Source organism: Ctenopharyngodon idella, chromosome 2, assembly GCF_019924925.1.
Source record: "Ctenopharyngodon idella isolate HZGC_01 chromosome 2, HZGC01, whole genome shotgun sequence".
Lineage (NCBI taxonomy): Eukaryota > Metazoa > Chordata > Actinopteri > Cypriniformes > Xenocyprididae > Ctenopharyngodon > Ctenopharyngodon idella.
This window is the reverse complement of record NC_067221.1, coordinates 20,195,108-20,208,261: the sequence shown is the minus strand read 5'-3', so window position 1 is coordinate 20,208,261 and position 13,154 is coordinate 20,195,108. Positions and strand designations below refer to the sequence as shown.

Genomic DNA, 13,154 nt, shown 5'->3' with positions numbered 1-13,154 from the left:
GGTCAAGACTAAAGTACAGCGTATATATATATACACAACAAACCAAACCCTGTCACCTTCTATCCGCATATCGGCTTCACTTCAGGAGTTCAGGTTATTGCTGTTCAGAATGCAGCTCTGGGTTACAATGGCTGTTCTTGGGCTCCTGGTAATGGGCTCATGGGCACAGGGAGTGATGCCCACCTTCAGCTTGCCTCCCTGTGATTCCCCGGAGGTTGAAGCAGCGGCTCTGGTGGCACAGGATTTCCTTAACGCTCAGCACACCCACGGTTACAAATATGCCCTGAATCAGATTGACAAAGTCAAGATCCTCTCCAGGGTAAGACAATGGATGATCATGAACAATGCTTGTGTGATGGTGGCTGTAGTATTCATGTGAGTGTCCAAAACATCAGCTTTAAAAATGTAGACGGTATTATTTGATTCACTGAGCTTTTTTAAGAATATGAAACCTGTGCAGTTCCATGATATTTAAGGAAATGTTTAATATAAATAGTTTATATAAAATTGATATTAATACAAACGTTATGCGTTTCTGAAGAATTGATCAAATTTGTTCCATAAAAAAGTAAAAATGTTTTTATATCTACACTACAATTCAAAATAAGTTTTGCATGCATTTTATTACAGGGTTTTAAGATTCAATTATCTCTCTGTAGCCAGGTCATGCCGACACATATCTTCTGGAGTTGGACTTGCTGGAAACTACATGTCACGTCTTGGATAAAACACCAGTGAGCCTGTGTCCAGTCAGACAAAAGCATAGTACGGTGAGATCTGTTTAATTAACTTTATGTATGTTTACTTTTGTAAATATGTCATATATCGCATTTATCTAAAAGCATCTGGTCCTCTTCTAGGCTGTTGAGGCAGATTGTGATTTTGCTCTGACAAATACAACTCAAGGTCTGTCTGTTGTGGCATTCAAGTGTAAAACCGAAACAGGTAAGAGGACAAAAAAAATCCTTGTTAAAACAAATGCATTTCTGTCATCTGATTAGGAAAGAAGACCCTTTGTTTTTTTGTTGTATCTAGAAACAGAGGACTACTGCGTAGGCTGCCTTCACCTCGTTCCTTTAAATGACACAGATGGCCTCCAACTCATTGAAAGCTCTTTAGATAGTTTCAATAAAAACAATTCTCTAAACACTAAGTTTGCACTCCTTGAAATAGGACGAATGGCATCCCAGGTAAATGGAATATCAAAAATTATTATTACGCAACAAAGCTCCCTATAGACAATATGGTACTGTTTTCTACTTTTTGCAGATTGTCAGCGGCGGACACAAGTACTTTGCAGAATATGCCATTATTGGGACCAACTGCACAAGTCAAGATGATGATATATGCATCCCTCCAGATTACACTGTTGCTGTAAGAATATTTAAATATCGAGAGAGAGAGTGAGAGAGTTTGGCTGGTGTTCAGCTGTGTAAATATTTGTCAACATAAAGCCAGAAATGACCCTATTAACCTTCTTAACGCCCTTTCCTGATCTATTGTGCATAAGACACTGGTGCTCCACCTTTGAAGTGACTTTGATTTCGCCAAGCCCTCTTTTCAAACCCCACTCCATCCAGCTGCCTGCCTTCATTCTTTATGCTCACTTTTCATGATCCAGCCAAATCCCGTGGATAAAAGTCTCGTCCTACATTTTTTTCTTGTTGAATATCCTGTTTTGCTCAGAAATCACATCAGATTACAGAAGCAAAATGGGTTGAACAGTCTTTCATGTTGACTTCAAAGTGTCTAATCCATATTTGTGACTATTTTTAGATTCATGGCTTCTGTCTAGCTGAAGGTTCTGCCAATCTGAATGATGTTGACTGCAAAATCTTCAGCCCAGTAAATATCTCTTTGTTATTTTACATTAACACAATGTGGACTTACACTGTAAAACATTTCAACCCACAAAACTTGAAAATGTAATGGCTGCCTTTAATCCAGTGTGATTTTAGTACAATTGAGATACTATTTTTTTTTTTATAGATATTTGAATTAGCTTCTATTTTTATATAATATAATTTCTATTTATTTTATATTTTCTTTAACTAAAATTATAGAAAATATAAGAAAAATGTAAAGTTTTAGTAAAGAGTTCTTATTGTAGACATGACAGAAATGATTAGGACAAGTTAAATGAATGTTAAAAGATTAGTCCACTTTCAAATAAACATTTCCTGATAATTTACTCACCCCCATGTCATCCAAGATGTTCATGTCCTTCTTTCTTCAGTCCAAAAGAAATTAAGGTTTTTGATGAAAACATTCCAGGATTTTTCTCCTTATAGTGGACTTCAATGGTCTCTAAACGGTTGAAGGTAAAAATGATAGTTTCAGTGCAACTCCAAAGGACTTTAAACGATACCAGACGAGGAATAAGGGTCTTATCTAGCGAAACGATCGGTCATTTTCTAAAAAAAAAATCAAAATGTATATGCTTTATAGGCACAAATGATCGCATCACAAGTGCTTCCACCAGAACTCGATTCGGTATTCTTCAAAAAGCTTACGCTGTATGTCCTACACCTTCCCTATTCAACTTACGTAACGAACGTGGCGCCAGTTCCGTTTTTTTCGTAAGTTGAATAGGGAAGGCGTAGAATATTTAGCGTAAGCTTTTTGAAGAATACCGAATCGAGTTCTGGTGGAAGCACTTGTGATGCGATCATTTGTGCCTATAAAGCATATACATTTTGATTTTTTTTTTTTTTTTTTTTTTTTAGAAAATGACCGATCGTTTCGCTAGATAAGACCCTTATTCCTCGTCTGTTATCGTTTAAAGCCCTTTGGAGCTGCACTGAAACTGTAATTTTGACCTTCAACCGTTTGGAGACCATTGAAGTCCACTATAAGGAGAATAATCCTGGAATGTTTTCATTAAAAACCTTAATTTCTTTTCGACTGAAGAAAGAAGGACATGGACATCTTAGATGACATGGGGGTGAGTAAATTATCAGGAAATTTTTATTTGAAAGTGAACTATTTCTTTAATTGAAAATCACATTAAGCTGCATTTATTTTATTTATTTTTTTGTCAATTATACCATTTAATTTTACACAGGAAAAAAAAACAAAAACAAAAGTGAAGTGTATAATTTATGTGCCACAAACAGAATTGCAACACCAAACTGAATTGCAAAAATGAAATTAGATTTCAAACACTTCCCCTCATCTCTCAGTCCCAACTCAAAGTCAGTATGCTGTATGGCTCCGCACCAGTAGTGGCACAGAAATTACACACTACCTTCAACTTGAAACTCAGATTAAACCGAAGCAGAGATTCGAAGAAATTAAAGAGACATTTTTTTTGTAAATTCATGATAGAGCCAAGCTGTGGACCCAGCAAGCAACGCCACAGTGCAAGTCCAACAACTTCTGCATGCACACACCTTTGGACCTCACCACAACCCCGCCATTCATGGCCTCAGACATCACAAGCTAACAGCACTTCATGACCCTGCGGCAAGCGGCCTGATCTCTGCAGAATCTGTTGAATCAGCTGAGGTAGTGGTTGTGCCAAAGGAAGCTCCTGTTGTAAAGAGGGAGGTTTCTGCACCAGAAGTAGCAGCAGTAGATGCAACAGTAGTGCCAGAAAAAACATCCATTCTTTCAGACCCAATTCTTCTTGTCCCAATCTGTCCAGGAAAAAAGAAACATTTCTAACTTGTTCCCATTTCATGAACCAATCCGTATAGAAAAGATTAAGTCCCACTTGTTTAGGTCTCCAGACTTGTCCTGTTGAATTCTGAGATTGCCACCAAACATAACTGCAATCAGTCAGGAGTAAATGTTTTATAAGAAAACAGGTACATGTATAAACAAAACTAGCTTTCTTGTAAAGAAAGAAATCAAGGATGTGCCTGTTTTACTGTGGTGCTGTAATAAAATGTTTACCTTGACAGGATGTCATTAAATATCCTGCATTAAGAGAAAACCTTTGAATGTCACTGTCATATAATACTGGCTAAGAATTGTAAAGTCAAATTTCTAATTTGAAAGCAATTTGAATAAACAGCATATTCATATTACTAATTTGAAAATTGTCATGTGCAAAAACAGAGAAAAATAAATCCCACCATGACATAAGTGGGATAGAGATTCTCTAACATTTGTTATGAATTCTGTGTTTCCAAAGGGAATTTGTGCTTCACATTTTTGATACACAAATCTTACCTTGAGATTGTATGGTGTAAAGGTTGCTCATTGATTGAGAGTTAGAATTATCAGTTAAAATGTTCATTAATATGAAAACAGCTGAACACTCTAGGGCAAGTAGAGGTATGTACATGTATATTATTGGTAACACTTTACAATAAGGTTTCATTTGTTAACATTAGTTATTAGTATTAACCAGCATGAACTAATTGTGAGCAATACATTTGATACAGTATTTAATCTTAACATTAGTTAATAAAAACACAGCTGTTCATGTTAATACAGTGCATTTTTTTAATATTAATACAACTTTTGATTTTAATAATGTATTAGTAAAAGTTGAAATTAACATGAACAAAGATTAATAAATGCTGCTGAAGTACAGCTCATTAATGTTAACTAATGAAACCTTATTGTAAAGTGTTACCAAATTATTTTTCTAGAAATTCAAAATTAAGCTTACTTTTGGAATTCTGGTAATGTCGGTAATGGTGGCATGGACACAGGATGTAAAGCCCCAAGTACTAAAACACCAATCCTGAAGACCTTGATTAGCTGGCTCTGGTAGGTTTAAGGTTAGAGCTAAACTCTGCTGGAAGGTGATTCTATAGGAACTGGATTGGATATCCCACCCAACATACATATCTTGTTTCTGAGTGAATGCTAATTTAACCACAGTCTGTATACTGTTGTGACATACTGCATTTAGCTCAAATCAAGTAAACGTGATGAAAAACTCAACTTATTTCTAAGAACCAAGAGAACAAATGTGTAAGAAGACAAACTACATTATCCTAATCAATAAAGACTCAAATGAGTCAAACTAAACAGCCAGTGCAGACCAGACATTCTTTTAAAAAGGAGACGATGACAGTTTTGTCGGTCACTTAAACAGTTTTATTATTAGTTAGCATAGTTTCCAGCTCTCTGCATTCCTTGTTCTACTGTGGATGGATGCCTCCTATGACCTTTTAAAAAAAAAAAAAAAAAAAAAAAAACACACTAATATATTATATTTATATATATACACACACCCCTTAAATATGCTGTACCATTTCATTCAATACATTGTACACAGAACTGATTGACTTACCATCTCGGTGATAGCTGGAGAGCAATGCATCCTGGTTAGATTGAACAGCAGGAACCCAATATGTGCCCCTAAAAACAGGAAGCACAGATTCTCCACTTTGAGGGTTATACAACCTAGGGTTCATTACTGAAAGGTTTTCACCACTAATTTGCTCTGGTTGAAGTGGTGTGGTTAAGGGCTCAAATGAACTGTGATTATTGGATGGCTGAGGTAATGACAACTGACTGAAAGAGTCTTTTGTGGGAGAGTCAGATATAGGGGGATTAGCATTTGAATAAGTAGCTTGATACCAGTAATTCATATTTCCTTTTTTGTCATGAGCTGGAGGCAATGTAGGTTTTGAAGAAATGTCATGGAACATTTTCTCAAAAAAGGGAAAATTATTTGGAGCAACTAGCATTGGCTGTGCGTGATGTCCCCACGGGGGAACATTCTGTCCCCATGGGGGAACATTCTGTCCCATCTCAGCCTGGTAAACTGCAGGTTTTGGGCTTTGGTTTGAATAGACACGAGGTTCAACAACTGGTCCATTAGAGGGCCCCAAAGGATTTATAACAGGAGAAACATTTGCAGGTTTCATTGTAGACTGTGTAGAGGCAGTAGTTGACTCCAACTTCCTAAAAATGGAAGGACACATAGTAGGTCCTGTCAAAAGCTTTGAAGTATCAGGGGCATTGGTACCCTTAATGATGGGATTCTCTGCCAAATATTGCATTGCTGTACTATCTGAAGCTAGTCGTACAGTTGCACCTTGTGAAGAAAGCGGGCCATAATTATAACTCAAGCCCTGAACAAGGGGAAATGGGGGTGAACCTGCAGATATAACAGGAGATGACAACATTTGGCCTCTAATTTTAGTCAGAATAGAAATGTCAAGATTAGACATTGGAAGAGGAGGACCAAAATAGTGATGGTTGTGCTGGTGGTAGGATATTGAAGGTGGGGCAGGGCAGAAAGTTGGACAGTGAAAAGAATGTGCATGGAACAAACAATTTGGAGTTAGGCAAGCCTTTATGGGGGCAGGGGTATTAACAACTTCAGGAAATTTGGAGAGTGAAGGGGTAGGATCAGTGCTAGGGGTAAAATCAAAGAGTAAGCTCATTGGAGGACCCTTAACAACTGATTGCTGTGTGGTTGAATTGGAAACAGCCGCCCCAGAGGTGGGAACTGTATTAATCTGGGGGACTTTTGTAGGAACAAGCGGCATTGCTGAATAACGTGGTGGGAAGGGTTTGTACCATGGATAGTGGAAGCGCTGTGGTCCTGCCTTTCTTGTAGGGGCAGGTGTAGGTGGTGCAGACTCTGGTTTTGGTGGAGCATGTGGTTTAGAGGGTCCTGTGGTTTGGGTTTGGGAATAGGGCCAGTAGGGGTCTTGTGGAAAGACTGCTGAGGAGGGAGCAACAAATCCAGGTTTTCCAGGATATAAAGGATACACCAAATTTCTGGGTGGAAACATAGGTGCCCATTGCACAGGAGGGACAACGGGCATAGTAGGCATGGTAGGGGTTTTAGGAGCCTTGGTAGGAGGCAACAAAGGTTTTCTTGGAAATGGCAAAGCTGTACTTTGACTGGGGACAGGGGTGAGACCCAAGCTGGGCTTAGGGTACCAAGGGTACCAAGTATGAGGACGTTTTACGTAAACAGGTGCTTGTGGCTTCTGGGTAATAGCAGTTGGAGGACCCACAATTTTGGGACCTTGAGGAACAACCGTTGGTGGCACGTTTGGAGAGTAACTAGGAGGAACGGGTTTAAAAATTGGCTGGCCAGGGATGTAATAAGGAAGGGGAGGAGTAGGCAACTTCTGAATTGTTGAACTTGTGGAGGGAGGGAGTGTTGATGAAACAAGCGCATGGGGCATAGAAGTAGGTGTATAATTTTTAGGTGCTAGATCAGGCACGCTAATAGGAAGATTAAGTGACAATGCTGGGCAGGACAGATTAAACTCGCTCTCCGCTGCCATGCTGAGAGTGAACATCCCATCCTGTAAAAGGCAACAGATTAGTGTATTCAAGATGAGAAACTGGCTAAAATGAGTACAATGTGGTGTATATTGCATACCTTTGGCTCAGTGCATGGCATATACGGGGCATGGATGACCACACTTTCTGCATGTGACACCAAGCTGTATCCACATCTAGCTGACACTTTCAGTAGAGGCTGCCACTCATTCATTACTAAGTTTAAGAAGAATTAACCAAATTTAGACCTGTAAAGCTCACATCAATCTATGTAAACAAACATGGACCTGTTTGTTACCTTTGATCTTCAGGTTCTCAGAGACTTCTCTATGCAGCCTCACAATCATGCCATTAGTGTAGCAGGAGACAGTTGGAGCCCTCTGTGCCGAGGTTAGTGAGGAACAAGACATTTTCACAGGCAATCCCCACCAAAGTAAGGGAAGAATAAAAGTGTCTCTCTGAAAAAAAAGAAGTGGTAAGGTCAGAAGGGATAATACATGCAACAATTCTATTTCCATTGAAAAATAAATGCAAACCTCTTGTGATACGTAACATCCATCATATGGTATAATGAAAACAAAGTCCCTCCATGTTCTCAGAAATCTATGGCCACAATCTGAGGGCAACCGTGACAACGGAAGTGGTGGAATGCTTCCTACAAAAGGATAAAATTAAATTTTTGGGAAGCAAAAAAACAAAGTTTGAAGTATTTAAAAGAAAAAAAAAAAAAAAAAAGTCAATGTCAGTGGAGAAGCAAACCTCGATCAATAAGAAAGCTGGACCCAAAAAGAGCCTCTCGTCCGTGAACTGTCAGTTTCATCAAATCTCCAACACAATCTACTTTGGGTTTCATTTCAAGTAGCCTTTCTACTGTTGGAGTATACAGGGTGTTCAGACCATAAACCTGTCCCCAAAGAGGTTGCAACTTCATCCAGCCTTTTGACAATAGATACAAACAGGGTACACAGAAAGACACGTTCAACTTTAACACCATGCAATCAATAACTAAATGCCTTTGCAAGGTGGTACAATAATTAAAGACCAATCTGGATGACTAAACTTAAAAGTCCTGAACTAACATTCTCGGTAAATATTCGCTAAACGTTTATTCTGTATTTTTAGCTATTTAAATAATTAGAAATGCATTCAGTGAATCACGGGTGCATCGTTTACCTGAATCATCTGATTGGTATTCGTTCTCATCGGGTCGACTTTGAGAACCGAGGTCCGAAGAAAAACGGTCACTACCATCACCATGAGAATTTGAAGCTTGGTCTTGCCAAATGAGAAGGCGCCCAACCTGTTCTCCAGATTTCGGCTTCTCGTTCCCTCGATCAAATGTCCGTGCATTCTTGTTAAAAGGGCCCACTGAATTAAGTTTTTCCCCATCGTTAAATACCACAAAACCACTAACTTTAATAAAGAGAAGCCAAATAAAAAGAAAACACGTTAGGATCTGTTTCTCTGTAAACGCCATTCGACAAGACAGGTTTGCATACGCACCACACCACTGTAGTGTGTCGCAAAAACCCGGCTTATTTCAAGCACCTGAAATATATAAGATCTTATGTCTACAATTAGTACACGTCTATCAAATCAGAGACACCTGTTAGGTAGCCTTAGGGACGTGTGGATGAGTTTGTACGTTACACGTCAACGATGTAGCCTAGCTTACTAAAAACGTTAACGTTTTTCGCGTACAGACGAAGAACCTTGTCAAAACAATCCCCGTTCACACGGATCATCGAAAACCACAAAAAACAAACAAACAAAAAAAACGCTGTATTATGCATGCCAGGCCAGTAGTTGGCAAGGTCACTTTTCTGCTTTTACTAGGCCTACATCGTTGTTGTGTAAACGTACCCTTACGTACCCATGTATGTGTGTGGTGTCCAAAGTCATTTATTTCTGCTTTTTCCAAATTATTTGTTATAGTTATATTTTTAATTATTTTAATAATTTGTTACTCACTGTCAAAAATCACAATATGTTACATAATTACCAAGAGGCTGATTTTACGAATGTTGTAAACTGATTCTGTGCCTAAGTTTGAAATGTGGGGTAGAGATCTTGTAAACATGCTTGCATTTGAGAGACTGAGATACATTATCAATGATAAATCTGAGATATTTGATAAAATTTGGGGACAAATTTTAGAACATCTTAAGATAATTGATGTAGTGCACTTATAGAAATGACCCCTGTTAATGCCAAAGTTATTAGTAATGGAGTGTAATCTCTCTCTATTTATTGATAATGCATTTAATGTTGTGCCTAAAGTTATTAGACATCTGACAATAGTCAGGATAATGCACTTTATCTCTTTTTGTATTGTACACAATCATTGTTACCAGTCATTCTTATGAGTCATAAGTAGTAGGTATTTTATTTTAATATACATTCATAGGATTAAGTGACTGTACATAACAGGGATGCAAACAGGTAAGGGGGAAAAAAGGTGAGAACATTGCAGGAGGTGGGGGCATCGTCACACAGAATTTTTTAAAAAGTTATTTGATTTACATGCTCATTTGTAGTTACTTTAAGGTATTTTTTGATTTATTTTTATTATCCTATATGTCCAAAACTGTAATTTTTCATGACAAAAATGAACATATCGTTGCAACATTTTACCAAAATCAACATTTGGTTAAAATCTAATGTTATAAATGACAGTGCTATGCAGGATATTTAAGACAATGTTGGCTGTACTGTTTGCCACATCTCAGACTTCAAATACATAAAATATTACCCATTATAGACATAGTTTTTAAAGTAAAGAGTGAAGGAAACACTGTACAGTACTACACTTTCTCATTGGATCTATGCAAATCCCATAGGTGACCTATTTTGATCTCAAAAAGGTGAGTTCTCACTGAAAGGTGAGGAGTTTGCATCTATGACAACATTTACGAATTTGTATCCTGCTTAAGAATTACCTGTCCAGTCAAAGGATAATTTGGCTTTGTATGCATTTGTCCCTCAAATGTTCTGTTGTTTTGTCATAGGTTGTTTTTATCCTTTATTCTTATAATTATCTATTCTTTTTTCCTCATTGTCTTTGTTCTTTGAAAAAGCAAAAACACTAAAATAAATGTGTAAAAACATTTTTTTTTTCTTATATAGCTGAAATGCTCATGATTTCTTGTCTGAATTATTCAGTGTCAATTCTGTTACTGTCAAACTCCGTTACCAAGGTAGAGTAACAGTGTTGACAGTATGTAACAGAATTGACAGTTCTACACATGGAAACACACATTCTCTCTCACATACATGACAATCAATTCTGTTACATACATTCTGGTAACAATGTTTGATGGTAACAGGCTCGACACTGACTAATTCGGACAAGAAACCATGATTTTCAGCTATACAAGACAGAAAATATATTATGGCCTGTAACATCTTGTGATCCTTGACAATGAGTAACAAGTTATTAAAATAATTAAAAATATAAAAATTTTTTTTTAAAAAGCAGGGGGGGGGGGGGGGGGGAATTACACCAGTCAACTTATCTTTGGACACCAGATGTACCTGCAATTATAGGATCACCAATTTATATATTTATTTATTAGTGGCTCATACACACATTCTTAGATAAAAATTGCAATCTACTGGTTGTACACTGCTAGTCCTAGATGGCATGTCCAAATTATATGTTCCTAATTCTGGCAATAAAATTAAACCAAGCCATTTGAGGTTGTGTACAAGACCTGCGTTTAGTGATTATAGCGACCTCTTCAGGCTCATCAATGTCAAACAATATTTTTCCTTTTCAGTGCTCACTTTAAATATCAACAGTTCACATATTGAACAGAAATTTTCTTAGCAAAAATGTTAATCAAGCAGCAAATCCCTTTTGTGATACCTACCATGCACGGTCTATGGTTGACTTAATTTTACTACATATTTATGAAAAGACGCTTAAAGACAAACAAGTGAACAAAATCAAATTTCTGGTTGGAATAGGTTTATTTGATCTGTCTGTAAACAAGGTGGTTAAATCATGGCATTTGTTTTTTTTTTTCTTTCCTTTCACGCAAATTGAGTTGAATATCAGCTGGTCAGACGTAAAGGAGGGAGATAACTGGACATAATTTGATGTTTTTTAAATCTGTACATTTTCCACAAGCCCTGGAGTTTGAATTTACGCCAAATATCCCAAAGGTGCCACTGAAGAATTGACTCCTCACAAGGCAGCAGTTAAAATCCATCTCACAGTAGCAACAGATCAGATCTACATTATGGCACAGGATACACAGCTTTATTTAACAAGTTTCCACAATACAACTGACTTCGACTAGTGGTCTTTTTCCAACTAATACCACCATATCCCAGAAAAAGTTAGTGTACACAGTTTACTTCAGTATATATTTTTTTTTGTCTATTTAATGAAGCATTTGTACCGTGCTATGACAGTTTGATACATCGCAATTAAGTAGTTTACAAGGCAATGACTTCCAAATGGTTTGATTCTTGAAAATAACAAGATTAAAAGTCAAAAACGTTTAAGAATTTTGAAGTGACATGTTAACAATACGACTGCCATTTCATCTATTCAAGACATTCATGAGGGAAATTCTCAGGTAGTTATCATACACTTGGTTTTTATTTCAAACTGTTAAGCCAGTAATAGTGTTTAATAAAAATGAGCTTGGTGTTACATAGTGTACTTGGAAGTGTTGAAAATTTAGTGTTATAAAGTCAGCAACAGATGAAGCTAGCAGTCATCCTTCACAACAACAGTTTGGAGCAATTCTGTTAATCCCTTCGGATGAAACAAAAAATTGGTCCTATTGGAGAACCCAAAGTGAAATGGACAGAACCAGAAGTACATTGGGATGGCAGCACTTTGTCTTAAAAAAAAAAGAAGAGAAAACAAAAGGACAAACAAAAAAGAAAAAACATTTTACAGGAGCTGGCAAACAACAATTATAAGTGCCTGAGCTATTGTAGCGATGGAATGTCCATACAGAGTCCGGGATGCAAAGGCTCTTGGGGAACAATTTAACCCAAACCTTGTAAATGCTGATCTGCCACCACACTCAAAATATTCCAACATTAGACCAATGACTTACAAGACCACATCCAAATACAACAGCAAAAGCATTTGATAGAAGGTATTCAAACTAAAGAAGGTACAGGGTATAATAGTAGCTAGGGCGAGGGTGGTGCAGTTCACAAGGGCAGGGGTGCTTACTAAATTAATCCAGGATCAAACCGAGAAAATGAAATAAAAACTAAAAGAAGAAAAAGAAAAAGTGTTACGTGACTGGTTAACTTCATTCTCAATGCTGAGACAAGGCGGCGTAGTTAGTTATTGGAAAACGATGATATTGACCTAAAAGATATGCATGCACTTTTTCCATCCTGGACATGCTGTATACAAGGAAGACCATGAGAGCTCAGCAAGGGCTCAAAGCACTTGAGAGGCATCAATCTATCATAAGCTGGTTCATTAGCAGTGCCTAAGGAAAAAATTGGACAATGTAGTGACTTCATTTACTTGTGAATTTACACAAATTCTGGGCCGTCCATTTTTTTTTTTTTTTTTTTTTTTAATTCTTCATTTTACATTTATGGTATGTACAGTAGTGTTTGTGACTGAACCTTCATAAAACCAACATGCTTGATTTACTGTGGCACAAAAAAGATGTCAGAATTTGGAAAACTAAAGAACATGGAGCATTAAACAAAAGGAAAACTTCATAAAAAAAAAAATTGATAGATTTGGAGAGAGACAACAATGCATCTACTAACTGTTTCTGGTAGTGTTGTCAAGTTGACAAAAGGGGGCAAGGATGAGGGTAGGGGTGGGTGGGTAGTGTGGTGCGGTGTATTAAAGTGAGCTGCTGTGTGGATGGATGGGAAGGGGCTGCTTTAGTATCCAACTTTCCTCAGGTACTCAGCCATGCCAAATGCTTTCTTGTTGAGCGATCCTCCGT

At 37.4% G+C, this 13,154-nt stretch overlaps 2 protein-coding genes across 3 annotated transcripts; one reads left to right on the top strand and one right to left on the bottom strand.

Moving 5' to 3' along the window:
* Positions 1-23: 23 nt before the first annotated feature.
* ahsg2 (alpha-2-HS-glycoprotein 2) lies at positions 24-4,031 on the top strand. The gene is made up of 7 exons (XM_051865679.1): positions 24-319; positions 660-770; positions 861-945; positions 1,036-1,190; positions 1,270-1,374; positions 1,777-1,845; positions 3,328-4,031. The coding sequence occupies exons 1-7, from the start codon at positions 110-112 to the stop codon at positions 3,664-3,666; spliced, it is 1,074 nt and encodes a 357-aa protein (XP_051721639.1). The 5' UTR covers positions 24-109; the 3' UTR covers positions 3,667-4,031.
* A 1,001-nt stretch (positions 4,032-5,032) lies between these two features.
* Positions 5,033-13,092, bottom strand: LOC127497216 (uncharacterized). 2 transcript variants are annotated; one of them, XM_051865559.1, is made up of 8 exons: positions 8,383-13,092; positions 7,969-8,145; positions 7,746-7,864; positions 7,508-7,667; positions 7,310-7,425; positions 6,490-7,232; positions 5,252-5,319; positions 5,033-5,126 (listed from the first exon to the last, which is right to left on the bottom strand). In XM_051865559.1, the coding sequence occupies exons 1-8, from the start codon at positions 8,684-8,686 to the stop codon at positions 5,062-5,064; spliced, it is 1,752 nt and encodes a 583-aa protein (XP_051721519.1). In that variant the 5' UTR covers positions 8,687-13,092; the 3' UTR covers positions 5,033-5,061. The 2 variants fall into 2 exon arrangements, with proteins under 2 accessions (XP_051721519.1, XP_051721511.1); XM_051865551.1 differs by having other exon boundaries at positions 5,252-7,232.
* Between the last annotated feature and the right edge of the window lie 62 nt (positions 13,093-13,154).

Coding starts and splice junctions, on each gene's coding strand:
- ahsg2 (XM_051865679.1), top strand. CDS start 110: ATGCAGCTCTGGGTTACAATGGCTGTTCTTGGGCTCCTGGTAATGGGC. Junction 771..860: donor TCAGACAAAAGCATAGTACG/GTGAGATCTGTT, acceptor GTCCTCTTCTAG/GCTGTTGAGGCAGATTGTGA. Junction 946..1,035: donor CAAGTGTAAAACCGAAACAG/GTAAGAGGACAA, acceptor TGTTGTATCTAG/AAACAGAGGACTACTGCGTA.
- LOC127497216 (XM_051865551.1), bottom strand. CDS start 8,686: ATGGCGTTTACAGAGAAACAGATCCTAACGTGTTTTCTTTTTATTTGG. Junction 8,146..8,382: donor ATACCAATCAGATGATTCAG/GTAAACGATGCA, acceptor TATTGTCAAAAG/GCTGGATGAAGTTGCAACCT. Junction 7,233..7,309: donor TGCCATGCACTGAGCCAAAG/GTATGCAATATA, acceptor TGCCTTTTACAG/GATGGGATGTTCACTCTCAG.